At 41.0% G+C, this 18508-nt stretch overlaps 2 protein-coding genes across 3 annotated transcripts in view; one reads left to right on the forward strand and one right to left on the reverse strand.

Annotated features, from left to right (window-relative positions):
* Window positions 1-11229, forward strand: part of SERGEF (secretion regulating guanine nucleotide exchange factor) — a 255648-nt gene extending 244419 nt beyond the window's left edge. Inside the window, exons 11-12 of one of the 2 annotated variants that reach the window (XM_073347361.1) lie at window positions 7411-8221; window positions 11137-11229. In XM_073347361.1, coding sequence (XP_073203462.1) covers window positions 7411-7577 — 167 coding nt within the window. In that variant the 3' untranslated portion in view covers window positions 7578-8221; window positions 11137-11229. Of the gene's footprint in view, window positions 1-7410; window positions 8222-11136 lie in introns of those variants that run through there. The other variant, XM_073347362.1, reaches the window with a different exon arrangement.
* The window catches only part of KCNC1 (potassium voltage-gated channel subfamily C member 1), a 198347-nt gene that overhangs the window by 19181 nt on the left and 160658 nt on the right, over window positions 1-18508 (reverse strand). The gene's annotated exons all lie outside the window — the stretch shown is intronic.

Consider the following 18508-nt stretch of genomic DNA (forward strand, 5'->3'; position numbering starts at 1 on the left):
GAGTTTGGTTGGGCTTTAGACCTAAGTGATTTAAACCTACATTGGGGAAACTTGCTTCACCTTTGGCATTTCACAATATTTTGGATTTTAGGGACAAATTCTGGTTTGTTACACTGGTGGAAATCTGAAGTATTAAGTGGAGTTTCTCTGGCTTTACACTGGACTTGTTTTGTTAAATCTCCTGATTTCATTTATGCTTAGAATATTTACGCTTTAAAGAGGGAAAGGGCAACAGCAGTAATAACATGCCTTTGTGAAAAGTTTCATAGTAGCACCCGTGTTAGTCTATATCCGTAAAAAGAAAAATTCTTTTTCTTTTTCCACTGAATGCATCCGATGAAGTGAGCTGTAGCTCACGAAAGCTTATGCTCAAATAAATTTGTTAGTCTCTAAGGTGCCACAATTACTCCTTTTTCTTTTTGTGAAAAGGTTACTCAATTTAACCCACAGACCGAACAAACAAATTTCTTCTTCCCTGCCTCTACCATATGCATAAATCATTAGATATGAGAACATGTTGCAATGCTTGTTTTAAATTCAGTTAGAAACAATTTTTAGCTGTATTAATACACATCACTTGTAATGGCATTTCATCCAAAAAGATCTGGCACAGAGCCTTGTTGTTGGTTGTCATGTTCATAAAAATTGAATTTCTGCCTGAAAGCATGTGGGGCTGTTGTGGTTGCTTCAGGATTTTATTAGTAATCAATTTGGAATAGGCATGAAATCATGACTGGTGTAGAGAAAGTAGATAAGGAAGTGCTGTTTACTACTTCTCATAACACAAGAACTAGGGGTCACCAAATGAAATTAATAGGCAGCAGGTTTAAAACAAATAAAAGGAAGTATTTATTCACACAACACACAGTCAACCTGTGGAACTCCTTGCCAGAAGATGTTGTGAAGGCCAAGACCATAACAGGGTTCAAAAAAGAACTAGATAAATTCATTGAGGTCCATCAATGTCTGTTAACCAGGATGGGCCGGAATGGTGTCCCTAGCCTCTGTTTGCCAGAAGCTGGGAATGAGTGACAGGGAATGGATCACTTGATGATTACCTATTCTGTTTATTCCCTCTGGGGCACCTGGCACTGGCCACTGTCAGAAGACAGGATACTGGGATAGATGGACCTTTGGTCTGACCCAATAGGGCCGTTCTTATGTTCTTATGATCAAAAGGGAAGGAAAAAACAAACAAAAATACCCCAAAATGGAATCAAAGCAAAACACTGTCCGTGACCCACTCTTCTCTCCTTCTAATGCCTTTTCTCTAGGTATCTTCATCAGCTCATACAATGTAGCCCATGTCTGCATTACAGGCACTGTAGTAGCATACCTATAAGCACTATAGCTATGTTGTCCTAAATTTTAATTGTAGACCCCATGGCTTCAACTTCTGTCTCTACACTGATGAGTCACAAATCTATGGTCTTGCTGCTTCTCCATTGACAACTTAACATTTCCAAAACTGAGCTCCTTGTCTTGCTCCAGACTCCCTTCTTTTCTCCATCACTTTAGAAAACACCACCATCTTCCTTGTCACTCAAACCCGAAGCCTGGGCATTGTGTTGGTCCCAGCAATCTCTCTCCAGCTTCGCAGCTCCCATTGGCTGGGAACCATGAGCAATGGGATCTGTGGGGGTGGTGCCTGCAGGCAGAGCTGCCTGGCCACACCTCCGTCTAGGAGCTAAGCGAGCGGGATGTTGCCACTTTTGGGGAGCCCCCCAGGTAAGCACTGCCCAGAGCCCGCCTCACCCCATCCCGTGCCCCAACCCCCTGCCCCTCCTTCACCCAAACTGCCGTTGAGGGGTGGGGGGCGGTGGTCTGAAACTGCCCCAGCAATGGCCAGTGCGTCTGGCACAGGGGCTGCCTGAGCTGCCCCTGAGTCAGGTGCACCGGTCACTGCAAAAGTCACGGAGGTCACAGAAAGTCATGGAATCCATGACTTCCGTGACCTCTGTGACAAACTCATAGCCTTACCCATGGTGTAAAGTTGTATTGTGTGTTTGCATTGTAAACCTCTGTAATTGTGTAACTCACCAAACAGTAAAAGAAGCATTAATGAACATAAAGGGCTTGTCCTGCGTATAAGATGACCCATTGAAGGCCAGTGAGATATTGTGTAGCATCAAAGGAGAGAGGACCTGTTGATTGCATTCCTAACTCCCTCCAGGAAGGGGAGACCTATGCATGAACTCATCCCATCAGTTTGGATTCTGGAATGGAGGGGATAAAAATTTCTCACAAGGGGAAACTGAATCTGTTTTATGCTGTCTGGACTCCAGGGGGCAAAGATTCCTAAACAAAAGCAAAAAGATCCCCATGCTTCTTGGCATGGGTTAGCCCTGAAAGACATTTTGGATTGACAGATTACTACAAATCTGTCACCTTTTGAATCACAGACTGAAACTCATTTGTGTATATATGGTTGCTTGCTTTAACCTGTAAATGACTTTCTCATTTCTTTTTTCCTAGTTATTAAACCTTTAGTGAGCTTATTACAGGATTGTCTACAAGCACTGTCTTTGGTGTGAGATGTAAGGTACACATTGACCTAGGGTAAGAGACAGGTCTCTTGGGACTGGGAGCAACCTGAATATTTTGTGATCTTTGGTGTAAGTGACCATTTATCACTAAGTCCAGCAGGCCTGGGCGGTAAAATAGACTGGAGTGCCCAAGGGGACTGTCTGTGACTCCATGGTAAGACTGGTACAGTGCTTCAGGAGTTCATATTTGTTACTGGGTTGGTGAAATCTAATTATAGAACATACCACCAGCTTGGGGTGTCTGCTCTGCTTTTGGTTGGCACTCTCGGTTGTGAGCTACTCCAGACGGCATGACGCTGTTCTTTGAATTCCTCCAGTAGCTCTCGCTTCTCCACCAAATCAAATACAAGTTTCTGGTCCTTGCCTTTATGACTGTTCACAAATCAGCTCCTCCCTGCTTATCTGCTTTAGTACTTTTTTCTTTTATACCAGACTTCATTGTCTTTTTTTTACCACTTTTGTAAAATTGGGGCACCCTGTAGTTATGTACAGTAGCCTGTTGTGTACAAAATTCTTTTAATCACTCTTTCTCTTTTCTCATATAAATAAAGACTGTCACTGTTTAAGCCATCAGGCATTCTTTAGTTTTAGGGAGATGTTTTTGTCTGCTGTTTTCTGGGCTTTTAAAACCCTCTGTGGTATTTTTAAAAGATATGTAGTTAGACATTGTTATCTGTCCAAGTAAGTCATCTACTGCTCTTTCTTGTTCCATTTTTTTAAATATTTGCTGTAGCAGTAATTCCACATAGCACTTTAATTATTCCAGATGACTCAAAACATGCTGGTCTCAGCTCATTTGGTTTTGAAGGAGCTGAATAAAAATTCTCCAAACAAATAAAATAGTAATCACTATGGAAACAAATCAGCCAATTGCATTTGTGTGTTGGACTAATCACTTATATTTTTGTACCACAAAGCTCATAGCAACAATGAAAAGGCTGTGGTAACAGTAGATGTTGCAGAAAAATGTAAAATTACCAAAATTCTATTCCCTATTAACGTGACTAGATGGTTTTCCTACTCGAGGAGGTCCTGTATCTCAGATACTTTAATGTGTTAACTCTTAGCAAATGCTGATTCCTTAATAGTGACTGCTGTGCATTCAAGACATGCACAGAAATGGTCCTGGTAAGCAATACTCTAAATGTATTTTACATCCCTTCTGTACAATTCAATGTAGGGAAGATACCCCTCTGAAAACTAAACTAACTGCTTTTAAATCTTACTATAAAATGACTGGAAATTGATGGTTGAGCATGACATCAAGGTACCATAACTAAGGGGTTCACAATCTAGGGATCACAAACAGGTGTTGTGGGATCATGACCTTCCAGCACTTCATATTTCACTTAAATGGCTATAGATCGCTGCTAGATAGAAGAGTGATCTGAGAATGGCAAAGGGGGTAGCAATATGGGAAGAGTTGAGAACTAATGCCATAATTGCTTGCTGAGAATGTTACCCATGCTGGTGTTGAACATGCCCAGAAAGCTCTCCTATATTCAGTGAGATCAGAGACCTTTAAATGCAGCTCTGATTGGGGGAAGATGGGAATGAGGTAAGGGGGGGGGTAGGAGAAAACTGGTAGCTCAGAAAACATTTTTCTTAAATCTTCCCGTAACACCTTCAAAGAACCTGCGAGGAAAGAGACCAGTATGTTGACTGAAACGCAAAGTGAGATGAATCTGCTTGTTACAGTCTCTGTAGAGTCTTAAAATCAATAGGCTGTTATTGGTTAAGTTTAAAAAAAAGCAAAAACATGATTCATAAATGTGTTATGCTCTGATCTGTATTTCTGGAATGATTATTATTTTTCAGGTGACATTTATTTTAATTAAAGTTGTTACATATTTCCTTTTAATTGGGAGTAATCATGTAAGATGATTGCAACATTTTCCATATTGGAGCCATCATGTTACAACAAAAAAGTTTTGCCTCCCCAGCATAGCCAGGACGAAAGCCCTGGTTGTGACTCTTCCCTGGGTTGCAAACTCATTACTTATGGTATGTAGCAAGTTCCAGGCAGGATTTGAGTGCTTTTCAAAGGCAGATGGGTGGTATCTTTATTTCACAGATGGGAAAACTGAGGCACAGACAGGTTAAACTGACCTTTGATGGTTCAGCGGCAGGGTTAGATATGGAGAAGCATCCACCTACTCAGATGTTCATTCAAACTAGCCAATTCTCTTGAGTCTGCAAAATAGGGCTGGGAAATGAGGCCAACCTTTTCTCTTAGGATTTCCAGCATGTCTAGTCCTGCCTGGAAATTCCATGGGAACAGCCATTCTCTCTGTATTTTGTTACTTTCCGTTTTGGTGCTGAATGGGATCCACAAGTGAAAAAATGTCCCTGAATCTTCTTCCATCTTAAAAAAGATTTGGCATGAGTGCTGTTCTAAACATAAGTGGCATTTTACTGGGGAAATGCTGTCTGAACCAGCTTGCACATCACTACTCTGGGTTTAGAATTATGATTTACTAATGCTTGGCCTAGTTAAGTAGGTGTCACATAGCCTTAGCTTCCTGCCTACAGTGTCAGCTATTACATGATAATTAACTACTTGTTAATGCTGAAATTTAGTATCTCTGCTATTTTATTATTTACGTTTTTTAATATCCTAACCAGGACTAATCCATACTATGGGCCAAAGGTGTCTGTTTTTCAGTGTCGCTACGGGTAACCACAGCTCCAGGCATGTCCAAAGAGATGTCTGAATACTCACTGTATTGAATTGTGTTGAAGAGAGGCTGAGTTAGACAAACAAGCGCAAATTTAATCCTGAACCCATTAAATACTGGATTGCTGGTAATATGCTGAAACCGTGAAAACACAGTAGTTTAATTAATTATCTTCTAAAACAGAATAGTGGATAGAGGGTATCCAGATAACAGATCTAGAAAAATGGCCTTATCTCTTTAAGTGGGTTTTGCTGCTCTTTTACCTTTTTTAATATAATTGTGAATGTTCATATGTAAAGTGTAACTATTTTCTTTTATCTATTCTTTAACTCTTTTGTTTACCCTGCTAGGCTCTTGGACTCAGTTATATCTTGTGTCAATGAGTTCCATGTGTTAATTATTGTGTAAAAGAAATTTTCTGAATGTAGAAGATTTTGCTGTATGCTATAGTTCATTTTTTTTCCGCATCACTGTTATATGATGAAGTCAGCACTGTCCCTTGTTTTGTGATGTATTTGTTGACTCACATACCTTAATGCGGTATAGTCTGGCCTTGAACTTTACAAGGAAATTCCTATTAACCCCTTAGTTGCTCATATAAATCCATGTTCTTCAGAGTGACACACTTACGGTCCTGTGCTATACATCTGATAATTTTTTTAGTATTCCCATGCAGCACAGCAGGTACTGCATCTAAATGTCTGGGCTCCAAATGTGCACTTGTGGCAGAGCTCAGGTTGTTAATAGAACATTCATGCAGCTTTGAGGAACTACTGTACTGTGTCAGAAGGGATTCCCCTTACTTATCTCCTGCAGAGGTTACTGGGAAATCAGTTTGTAGAATACAATATTGTTTTGTGTTTAATAATACCTGGCTTTACTAACATTTTAATTTTTGAAAAAAAATTATGAAAGAAGAAGAACATTTTAACACTCCTGGTAAATGCATTACTTAGCGTAAGTAGATTAGGGTAGCTCAAAGGAGAAGGGTGATCTGGCCAACATCTAGAATGGTCCCTTCCTGAATTTTGAAGATATTACAGGTTTCAGAGTAACAGCCATGTTAGTCTGTATTCGCAAAAAGAAAAGGAGTACTTGTGGCACCTTAGAGACTAACCAATTTATTTGAGCATGAGCTTTCGTGAGTGAGCTGTAGCTCACGAAAGCTCATGCTCAAATAAATTGGTTAGTCTCTAAGGTGCCACAAGTACTCCTTTTCTTTTTGAAGATATTACATTATCTCAGGACTGTGACCTTTATTGCATTTTTTGGTTTTGTGTTTTCCATTTGACTTTAGAATTATACTTGATACCATTATTTCACTGTGACATTCAAAAGAGCCAGTTGCAGCAGAAACATAATTACATTACAACCATGAATTTCTGTTTGATCACACAAACTCAAAAGAGCATTCTGGTACACAAAAACCACTTCACAGATGGAACATGCACCACTGCTCAGAGTAAAAGAGTTTTTCCTCTTGTACTGACCATTTATAGAACAAGATTTCTGTGGAGTGTTTTGAGGTACTATAATGATAATACATTGATCTTGATTTGGGATGGAAAGAATATGAGTTAAAAAGAAAATAATAAAAATAGAAAATAACAAAAATATAAAACTAAAGAGGTAAGACACATCAAAGAAGATAAGAAGGTGTCACAAATAACAGCAATGCAAGTTGCCAGGGGTTCATATAAAAAGAAACACAAGTAAAAGCCGTGAGAATTAAAGTGAAAATAGGAATAAATATATGATTGTATTGCTTCCTTCCTTTGCCACTTTGTCCACATAGACCTTGATTCTTCATGCCACTCTGTGCAGGTGGGATTAAAGTAAATAGTCCAATGCATGGCACTGGGGTTTGCCTTCTCAGAACAGCTTACAGGATGGGGGCACTAAATTGTAAGCTTTCTGGGAGAGTTTTATTTTGTGTCTTTAAGGTGCCAGCACGCTTTTGTGAGACTTGTAAAAATAATAAATTGTAATCTTATTAATCAATTGTTAACCCTCTTCCTTGCTTTTTAATTATTAGGAATCAGGAAGGAATAGGTAGATTGTAACTTATTCTCTGATAATTAGAAGATGGCTGATTATACTCCCTCCCATAAAAGAGCCAGTTTTGTTTTTTTTACATTGGTTTGTAACAAATATTCTTATTGAAACTTTTTTCCCTTCTCCCCTAGGTGGTCATTGTTTCTCCTGGGGATGGAATGAACATGGGATGTGTGGTGATGGCACAGAAGCAAATGTTTATGCCCCGAAGCCAATCACAGCTCTTGGTTCTGGAAAAGCATTCTTAATTGGATGTGGTGCGGGACACTCTATGGTTCTTTGTCAGACTCCAGGTTAGACCTTACACACTGGAAACCATAGCCATGTGAATTTGGACACCTTTGCATAGAGCTTTTCGGAAGTGTTGTGAGAGAATTATTTAACACTGGCATAACAGCCTGATGGTACAGAAGAAAATGAGGGCAAAAAACTCCTTTGTTCTGAACCCGGAATTAAAAAAAAATTGCTAATGTGCTGAGAAAACTGTTTAATAAAGACAACGGTTATAAATATATTGCTGGAAATTATTTCACAGGTTCTTTTCAAAGGAGATGATGTTGTCCATGGGTAAAATGAATAAACATTTTGCTTTGCTGCTACATAAATGAAGCAAGAAGGATTTTCTCCCTCAACATTTATGGTAACAAAATACAAAGTTCTTTTGGATGTTTTTAGCAGTTGACAACAGATTTATGGCGTTTGCAGAGAAAGTGTTACTCACTGATGTATGGGTGAGCTTAGGTGGTGTCTGAAGAAGTAATGTGAGACTGTGAGCACACACAGGGATTGTTTGGTCTTTTTTAAATGGTGATGAGCACTTGCAGCTCCCATTGACTTTTATTGGAGTTGTGGGTGCCTACTATTCTGGAAATCAAGCCATATTTCATAGACGCCTTAATTTTTGAATATGTTATTCAACAAAGTGTTGGCTCCAAGTATGAAGTAAGTTTAACTAAGAAGGCTGTTGGAGAGAGGGAGGGAGGGTGCTTTGATCCTAACATTGACTACATCTATATCTTTATTACACTATTATAATAATATGGTTGTAACTGAATTTCCTTCTGCAGTAGAAACCCCAGTTATTTTGGATTTATAATAGTGATGAGCCAACCACTTCATATAAAACAAGAACGGATGAACCTTCTTCTGAAACTCAAACCAAGCCTGCACTTTTTGAGGTTGGCAAAGTCTAGCAGTGTTCTTTCTTTTTTAAATGTTCAAACCCCTCCACCCTTCCTCTGGGTCAGTAAAGGTGAGTTCTAGGCTACCTCCTGGAAAGCTATACTATCAGTAGCTTCCATTAGGTTTTGGAAGGGATCCTGTTTCAGGGCACAAGCCAACCTCTACTTAATAGGGTTAGGAAGAAACTCTCTGGGGGCAGGTTATCCAGATATAACTGCTTGCCGTGGGTTTTGCTACATCTTTCTTTTAAGCAGCTGGGTTCTGGCTACTGTCAGAGACAGGATTCTGGACTTGATGGACCACTGGTCAAATCCAGTATGGCAACTCCTATGTTTCCAATTATCCTAATAACAAGGGGTTCTCAAAATTTCACCAGAGTGTTCTCATGGGATTTCCAGCCTAATATGCACACCAAATAAATCCTGGTTAAATGCAGATTAGCTGTGGTTACACTTCCCAGCCCAACTAAACCTCTGATCCCTTGAAAGTTTAGAACTTGGCCAAAACAACTTGTTCTAGGCTAGTGCTTGATATGGAAAGTTTGGGCCTAGCAGTGATTTTTGTGGGCTGAGTAGAGGAGAGGGAATTCCATTTTTAAAAACCTCCAACTGTTTGTGTTGAGCAGAATTAAAAAAGCTAATTTAGTGAACTCTTTTGCACACAAATACAGTGAGGAACATTAAATTGGATCTTTACCACCCACAGTAGTTAAATTTACTGTGGTATTTGAGGTATTTCACATTCTAAGTATCGGGAATACCACTGTGTGGTAAATATTCATTGTTAATGATGTCCACTGTTTCATTTTTAAAAGCAAGTTTACCAGGAATGAGCCTGTCAGACTAATTGCCTTGTTGAAAAAATATTTTAAATGGGTTATTAGGAAATTGCGCAGGAAAACGTTCTAATGATATCATATCAATTCAGTCCAGTCATGAAAGAGAGAATTAGGCAATAAATATGGGCTGTAGGGATGGACTGTCCTTCTAATGGGAAACCTTTCACCCAAGTACATACACAAGAGAAGCTCCAAAAAGAGGATATGTATTTACAAATTTGGTCACCATGTTTAGCATACTTACAGAAGGTGGGCTCCCCAGCCAGCAATCCGGAATCTTGAGCCAGGTTCTTTGAATATTAATGTGATCCTGAATTATGAATTTATGTTGTCGTGTGTTAACGTTTTATTGTAGCTTTGCCTTAATGAAAAGTTTCTTTCAAAAAAAAATAATAGCCAGGGCTCAGGAACTAGTTTTCAGGTATTTTTCTTTGCATTTTCAATGGGAAATAAACCTGAATGAGTGATTGAATAAAAGTATGAAGATGATATTCTATAGGCTAAAGCTATTTAAAAAAATGGAGGAACAATAAAGTGGCCCAGTGCAGCCTAAAAAAGGGGCAGAAAAGATCCTTCTGTTTATGAAAAATTCATCATTCATGTGCTTGGATGTACAGTAACTCCTCGCTTAACGTTGCAGTTATATTCCTGAAAAATGCGACTTTAAGTGAAACGATGTTAAGCGAATCCAGTTTCCCCATAAGAATGAATGTAAATGGAGGGGGGAGGAGGGGAATTAGGTTCCAGGGAAATTTTTTTCACCAGACAAAAAACTGTATTTTCACCAGACAAAAAACTATATATATATATGCACACACACAGAGTATAAGTTTTAAACAATTTAATACTGTACACAGCAATGATGATTTTGAAGCTTGGTTGAGGTGGTGAAGTTAGAGGGTGGAAGAGGGTGGGATATTTCCCAGGGAATGCCTTACTGCTAAATGATGAACTAGCATTTGGCTGAGCCCTCAAGGGTTAACACATTGTTGTTAATGTAGCCTCACACTCTACAACACAGCACGAATGGAGGGAGGGGAGACAGCATGGCAGACAGAGACATAGACACACACCCTGTGTGTGGGAGAAAGAGAGAGAGATGCGCATTGCCCCTTTAAGTATGCTGACACCACATTTTAAGTACATTGCCTTTAAAAAGATCAGGAAGTTGAGACTGCCGTTGTGGCCAGCTCTCTTCATCCTGAGCTCTGTTGTGTCTCTCCCCTGCTCTATATGGAGAAGGAGTAAGCGGGGGACAGGAGTAGGGGGGAGGGGGACACGCTGACATTAGCCCCCTCCCCTGCACAGCAAGCAGGAGGCTCCCGGGAGCAGCTCCAAGGCAGAGGTAGGAGTAGCACAGGGCAGTGGGGGGAGGGACAGCTGAACTGCCAGCAATTGATATCCTGCTGGGCGGCTGCTGCACAGGGAACTTAGGGGAGCAGGGAGCTGATGGGGGGGCTGCCGGTCCACCCTGGTTCCAAACCCCCACCAGCTAGCTCCAGCGGGCTGCTCTTCCTGCAAGTCATGGACAAAGCAGGCGGCTGCCAAACAACCTTATAAAGGAGCATTGCGCAACTTTAAATGAGCATGTTCCCTAATTGATCAGCAACGAAACAACGTTAACCAGGATGACTTTAAGTGAGGAGTTCCTGTATTTGCCCATAATAATGTACCATGTTGGATGTATTTACCTATGGGAATGTATCTTTTCACCCTATGAGCTTCTGCGCTACTTCTTACTGCCTAGGCTGTTCTTCATTGGTTCTGCTCCTTACTACTTTCCAGCCCCTTGTCTCTCCATTACGTACACTGGGTGATTTATCATGCCTTTTTGCAGGTCCCCTCCTGAAGTTTCCAACCGTTCCTTTCAGGCACCACAGACCTCCCAGCCATGTTAGTTTGCCTCAGCAATCCCATCCTTCAGGGTAAGTTCTAGCTTGTTCTAGCTTGTGTACATCCCTTAAAGCTGACTGGTCTCTAAAAGGGTCCCATATTGTCCACTCATGTGGGTTATTATTTATGTGTTAGTGCTGCAGTTCAGTTAAGAGAACCCATACAAATTCACAGAAGTAAATATTATTTATTAAGTTACATAGCATTTGCTCCTTCAACCACATAAAATGGAAACACCTCAAGAAAGAGAAGGATTGAAAAAATCCTTTTAAACAAGTCTCCTCAGAGGTTAATCTAGACCAGTGGTTCCCAAACTGGGGTTCGCGAACCCCTGGGGGTTCACAGAATGCTACAGGGGGTTTGCCAGAAAAATTTCACTAATGGCGGCCAGAGGACTTCGGGCATTGGAGGGAGCAGGTGGGACCTGGTTGCAGGGCAGACAGCCCGAGCCACAGGGAGAGCGGGGCAGGGCAGTTGGGGCTGGCAGCCCGAGCCCTGCCCCCATGAGCTGGGGAGCCGGCAGCCCGAACCCCAGTGCTCTGCGCGGGGCCGGTAGCCCGAGCTCCAGGGAGAGCTGGACCGGGAAGTTTGGGCTGGCAGCCCAAGCCCTGCCCCCATCAGTGGGGGAGCCGGCAGCCTGAACCTCAGCGCTCCATGTGGGGCTGGCAGCGCGAGCCCCAGGGAGAGCGGGGCTGGGCAGTTTGGGCTGGCAGCCCAAGCCCTGGCGGTCAGCAGGACCTGCAGCCCGAGCTCAGAGGAGTTCAGTTGACCGGAGCGGTCAATGGGGTCCAGCAGCAGGAGCCCCATGGAGTGCGGAGGAAATTTAAACTTAAATCCCTGGAAATATTCATTTTTAGGAGGGGGTTCACGAGATTTCACAATTTAGTGAAAGGGGTTCGCGGGCTGTTAAAGTTTGGGAACCACTGATGTATACTTTATTCTATAAACTAGGTTCAATGGGGGCAAGTGACAAAAGTCCATAGGTAAGTAAAAAAACGTGGAAACCTGGGAGAAGGGTCAGAATCTGGGGGGAGCATGGGCCGTTATAGCAGGGATAAGGGAGAGACAAGAGAGAACATAGGAGGGAAATCAAATCAGCATCTTGGATGTCTGTTTGCTAATTCAAGAAGTATGGAGAATAAACAGGAGGAACGTGAAATGCTGGTTAATAAACACAACTCTGACATAGTTGGCATCACAGAGACTTGGTGGGATAATATGCATGACTGGAATATTGGTATAGAAGGGTACAGCTTCCTCAGGAAGGACAGGCAGGGAAAAAAGGTAGGTGGTGTTGCCTTATATATTAAACATATATACACTTGGACTGAGGTTGAGATAGAAATAGGAGACAAACTTGTTGAAAGTCTCAGGGTAAGGATAAAAGGGGTAAAAAACAAGGGTGCTGTCATGGTAGGGGTCTAGTACAGACCACCTAACCAGAAAGAAGAGGTGGAGGAGACTTTAAAAAAAAACCCACAACTAACAAAATCATCCAAAGCACAGGACTTGGTGGTGATGAGGGACTTCAACTACCCAGACGTGTGTTGGGAAAATGCTATGGAAATGTAGCAGGGCACAGATTTTCCAGCAAGTTATTGAAATGTATTGGAGACGATTTTTTATTTCAGAAGGTGGAGAAAGCTACTAGGGGAGAGGCTGTTCTAGGTTTGATTTTGCCAAATAGGGAGGAACTGGTTGAGCGTTTGAAAGTGGAAGACAGCTTAGGTGAAAGTGATCATGAAATGGTAGAGTTCCTGATTCTAAGGAATGGTAGAATGGAAAACAGCACAATAAACATAATGGATTTCAAGAAAGCAGACTTTAGCAAACTCCAGGAGTTGGTAGGTAAGATCCCATAGGAAGAAGTCTAAAGGGAAAAACAGTTCAAGACAGTTGGCTGTTTTTCAAAGAGACATTATTATGGGAACCATCCCACTGCGTAGCAAAAATAGGAAGTATGGCAAAGAGACCACCCTGGTTAACTAGGAGATCTTCAATAATCTGAAACCCCAAAAAAGAGTCCTATAAAAGTGGAAACTAGTTCAAATTACAAAGGATGAATATAAACAAATACCACCAGTATGTAGGGACAAAATTAGCAAGGCCAAGGCACAAAATGAGATTAAAAAAGCTAAAGACATAAAGAGTAACAGAAAACATTCTACAAATACATTCGAAGCAAGAGAAAGATCAAGGACAGGATAGGTCTTGTGGATGGGGGGAAGCTGCAGATGTGGGATATCTTGACTTTAGTAAGGCTTTTGGTACTGTTTCACAAGACCTTCTCGTAAACAAACTAGGGAAATACAGCCTACTATATTATATATGGAGCTACTATAAGGTAGATGCATAACTGGTTGGAAAACCATTCTCAGACATCTATGGTTCACGGTCAAACTGGAAGGGCATATCAAGAGAGGTCCCGCAGGGGTCATTTCTGGGTCTGGTTCTATTTAACGTCTTCATCAGTGATTAAGATAATGGTATAGAGGCTACCCTTATAACATTTGCAAATGGTACCAAGCTGGGAGGGGTGGCAAGTGCTTGGAAGATAAAATGAAAATTCAAAATGATCTGGACAAACTGGAGAAATGGTCTGAAGTAAATAGATCAAATTCAATAAGGACAAGTGCAAAGTACTCCACTTAGGAAGGAATAATCAGTTATAAATTCATACAAAATGGGAAATGACTGCCTAGGAAGGAGGGACCTGGGGGGTCAGAGTGAATCACAAGCTAAATATGAGTCAACAGTGTAACACTGCTGGAAAAAAAGCAAACGTCATTCTGGGATGTATTAGCAGGAGTGCTGTAAGCAAGATATGCTGATTAGGACTCTACTGGAGTATCAGCCAGTTCTGGGCACCACATTTCAGGAAAGATGTGGACAAATTGGAGAAAGTTCAGAGAACAGCAACAAAAATGATTAAAGGTCTAGAAAACATGACCTATGAGGGAAGATTGAAAAAACTGGGTTTGTTTAGTCTGGAAAAGAGAACGCTGAGAGGGGACATGATAACAGTTTTCAGGTACGTAAAAGGTTGTTACAAAGGAGGAGGGAGACAAATTGTTTTTCTTAACCTCTGAGGATAAGACAAGAAGCAATGGGCTTAAATTGCAGCAAGGGCGGTTTAGGTTGGACATTAGGAAAAACTTCCTAACTGTCAGAGTGGTTAAGCACTGGAATAAATTGCCTAGGGAGGTTGTGGAATCTCCATCATTGGAGATTTTTAAGAGCAGGTTAGACAAACACATGTCAGGGATTGTCTAGATAATACTTAGTCCTGCAATGAATGCAGGGAACTGGACTAGATGACCTCTTGAGGTCCCTTCCAGTCCTACGATTCTATGATTCCTTAGGGAAGGAGGGTCTTGTGGTTAAGGCATTGGACTGGGACCCAAGGAGATCTGTGTTCAGTTTCTGGTTTTGCCACAGGCTTCCTGTGTGCCTCAGTTCCCCATCTTTAAAACTGGGCTAACAACACTTCCTTTCTTCCACTCTTAGACTGTAAGCTCTTCAGGGCATGGGTTTTGTGTTTGTACAACACCTAGCACAAGGGAACGGGGGACCACTAGATATTACTCTAGTGCAAATAATGTATAATAATTCTTTGTAGACAGTGCAGTATTGAGTGTCAATAGCAAGTTGGTGTTTGTTTATTAGAAAATAAATCCCCTGTTTTTATGTGTTAGTATGTTTGGTTTTGCAGAATAAAACCTTATGATAAGTCAGCTGATACCTTCTGGGCACAGAGGCTTTCAGCTGAAGGTCTGGTCTGTAAGAAAGGGAGAACACAATGAAAGGTTCCAACCCATGGCAAAAGTCACCTTCCTTGCTGCTTGCCAGAGAGCAACGAGGACTCTCCTTGTTAGATGTCCTGACTGAGAAGGCCAGTGTTTGACATCCGTCCTCCAGAGTGGTAGAACCCAAAGCCAATGTGCTACAACTACATAAATGCCTCTGGAACAATGCTAGATGTAAAGAATAATATTATTATGCAGCTCTTCATACCTAAACAAAGGTGGCCTTTTACATGTTGAATCCTACATCCATATTCAGATGTACACACTCAGATGGAAATAGCATAAACTGACACGGCTGTAATATAACATTAGGACAGAGTACGCAAACATCAGTGCAATTAGTTAAAATATGCAGACTTTCTTTTTGTTCATTGCCTGCGGGAAAATAAATCTTATGACATGCCCAACATTCATACTGAAATAAGGTGGAGTTTAAATCACTTTTCAATAGACAAGAAATTCAGAGGTGACCCTCAGCCTAGACAGCTTCCGGCTGTGGGGAGAAAAAATAGAATTTATTTTATATATATTTGTTGTTTGAAAGTCATATGCAGTCTGTATCTAAGTATTACTCACACAAGCCCTCTGTGCACCAGAGCAGGCAAATGACTTTTCTAACTCTTTTTAACTTTGTTGGGTGGAGGGAGGAAAGTGTTTGTTTATTATTATTTCTGAGGTGGTGGTGTTCTTAGGGGGATAGGGATACCCAGGTTAGGTATTGTTTGTATTAGTTGGCCTTCTTACTAGCTTGCATTCCTGATTGCAGTTCTGGTTTTTGGTAGATGCTCAGAAACCTTTGTTTATCTAACACTGGCGTCCCTAACCATCAATATGATCTGAGTACTGTTGGTGTCTCCATGACTCTTGCCATCTGGAGCTGCTTTACAGGTAGTTTCTGTGTGTCTGATGGGAGTGGAGTACCTTTGCAAGGTTCAGTGACTGAGCACAGAGAAGCTGAGAGGCTGAAGAAGGAATAAGATTTCATGTTTATTTTCTAGGCTATGGTTGGAGTTATGGGTCTTTACGTTGAGTTCGGGAAAGAGGCAAAGGGAACCAGACTGGGAGGCTGTTTCTGATGGGTGCAGCATGGAAGAAGGATGAATGTGGGAGCCTGGCATTTGGGAAGCACAGGGAATGGGCTAGAGTATAGAAGGAAATGAGGGTAGATAGATGGTGTGGAGGCTCCAGGGGGGTCATGAAGACGAGGCAGTCAGTTAAGGAGAGCAGTGTTCCTATTTCTGGGAAGAGTGAAGAGACAAGCTGCCATATTTTACAAAGCTCTCCATAATTTTATCTCTCCACGCAGGTATCTGATTTTTTTTTATATATCAGATGATGAATTATTGAAATTAGCGAGCTTATTCACAGGCAAATCACATCTTGAAATTCAAAGTTCCCTTCACAGTGATCTGTAGTACATCCATTTTGACCTCCCACATTTTAGTAATCATTATTTCATAGGTACAGCCACATCCGGCACTCGCTGAAGCCAACAGGAGTCATTCCATCCAGTTCCATGGGTTCTTAGGACCTTGGTGATCGAAAAATCTGGTATATGTAATTAGGAAAAACTCATAGAAGCATGCAGTATATGTGAAAATAGGCAATGCTTCAGTCATCTGTGAACTTCATTTTTCTCACTGTTGGCCCATCCAGTGTCAGAAACAAGATGTTGACAGATACTGTTCAGTTACTCAACAAATATAACCTTTAGTTTGTCTTTCTGATTAACACCAAGTTCCTTTAAAATTTCTTTTCTTGTAGCTCTTCTGGTGCCTCTAGAGCAGATTGTAAACCTGGTTTTTATTATTATTATTTTTATTTTATTTTAGCTGCGTGGGAAGTTCACTCTTTATATAAGAAGATCCAAGATCTTTTCATTAACATTTAGATAATGTCTGTGTATTTGCAGTCATCTGAAATACTCTGAGTAGCCAAAAATTCTGAAAAGACAGGAAAAATACTTTTAAAAACCCAAACACCACCATCCGCCCCCAACTTTCCCAGTAATTGCAAAAGAATGCAATGTATGGAAGATCATTTTCATCTCCTTCAGTTTCAGATGTTCTCTAATGGTGAAAAACTTGCATGCCAGAAAGCTGGGGTCTGTACCAAAGTTGCAGAAACCTGCACCTAACACAAGGTAGCTGAAACTTTGAACCTTCAGAGTCCCAGCCCCAATCTCTTAATTTTGGTTGCACAACAAATATTAATGAGATTTTTAGGGGGAGTTATGTGTTTGTGCCTTGTTTGGCTCATGTCCTGATTTTATAAAGTTAGGATCTTGTCCTTACTGATTTCTCTCAGATAAACTCTGATCTCAGAGCCATTGCTCCATGTTAAGAAGGATTGCTTAGAAGCCCTAAAAATGTGTATGTTCTGTGGAAAATAGTAATATGTTAAGTAAACATCTCAAAGAAGAGTGTAGCGAGCATCATTTACTGTGTACTCCTTGCAGGTTGAATTTGAGAAACTATATCAGTAAGACAACTGCTGTTATCATGTAGCAGTCTAATATGGCAACTCCTCCATTTTGGAATGAAGAGAACAATCTTTACCTCTTGGGATGGATGGACAGACGGACAGACAGACAGGAAGCAGCAAGGAAAGAGATTACCTCTTTCCCCCTCCCACCCTCTTACTCCTCCATACAACCAGTCTCCACAGTGACACTATAGATGGGGCCTTGACCTTTCAAACAGCAGTCTCCATTTTCCAACAATTCTTAATGCAAAAGCAGTTTGTATTTATTATTGCCTTTGTGGAATGTGGAAAGGGAAAATTAGATCGAAGCTGCCAGCGATGGAGATGGCATCTGCACAATTGTCTCCTGGCTCTACATTTTAATGTGAATCATACTGTATATTTTAAGAAAGTGATGAAATGTAAACATACGGAACACTAAGAGAACACACTAGAGCATGCCTGAAAAGAGAATAAGATGCTGCATATTAATTATTCCTGAATTACCATTTGCCTTAGAGAGGGCAAAATCAGAGGTGGCTTTGATTTTGCAAAACTTCTCCAGTGAGAGGAGCCAGAACCAGGAATGGTTCCGGTCTAGATCCCTTTTTATCAGAACCTCCAAAGTTCAGTGGGCTCTGGATAAATGCTTCTGGTTTTAACCAATTCTTGATTGGTTTTCAACTTTTTGCCTCTGTTAACATATTGCTTCACTCTGGCTCCTTCCCCTTTTCCAGATGTAATCATTTCTCCTGAGTGCAGTAGGTATTTTCAAAAGTTCCATAGCAGTTCAGGAGAACAAATCCCAGAGACTTTCAATGGGAATCGTGAACCTGACACTCAAGTGCTTTTGAGAATCTCTCCTCCTCTGTGAACGGGTGACCTTTAATGTAAGTCCCTGTGCATTTCCGCAGGTTTCCTTTTCAGAAGTGGGGAGAATTTTTCTTGGCCTCTTATTCTGTTTGTGCCATCAATTTCATGCACACTGCTTCTAATGACAAAGGTCTTAGTGCTTTAAACTGAGTAAAAATACTGACTCCAAACCAA

This window comes from Lepidochelys kempii, chromosome 6, assembly GCF_965140265.1.
Source record: "Lepidochelys kempii isolate rLepKem1 chromosome 6, rLepKem1.hap2, whole genome shotgun sequence".
NCBI lineage: Eukaryota > Metazoa > Chordata > Testudines > Cheloniidae > Lepidochelys > Lepidochelys kempii.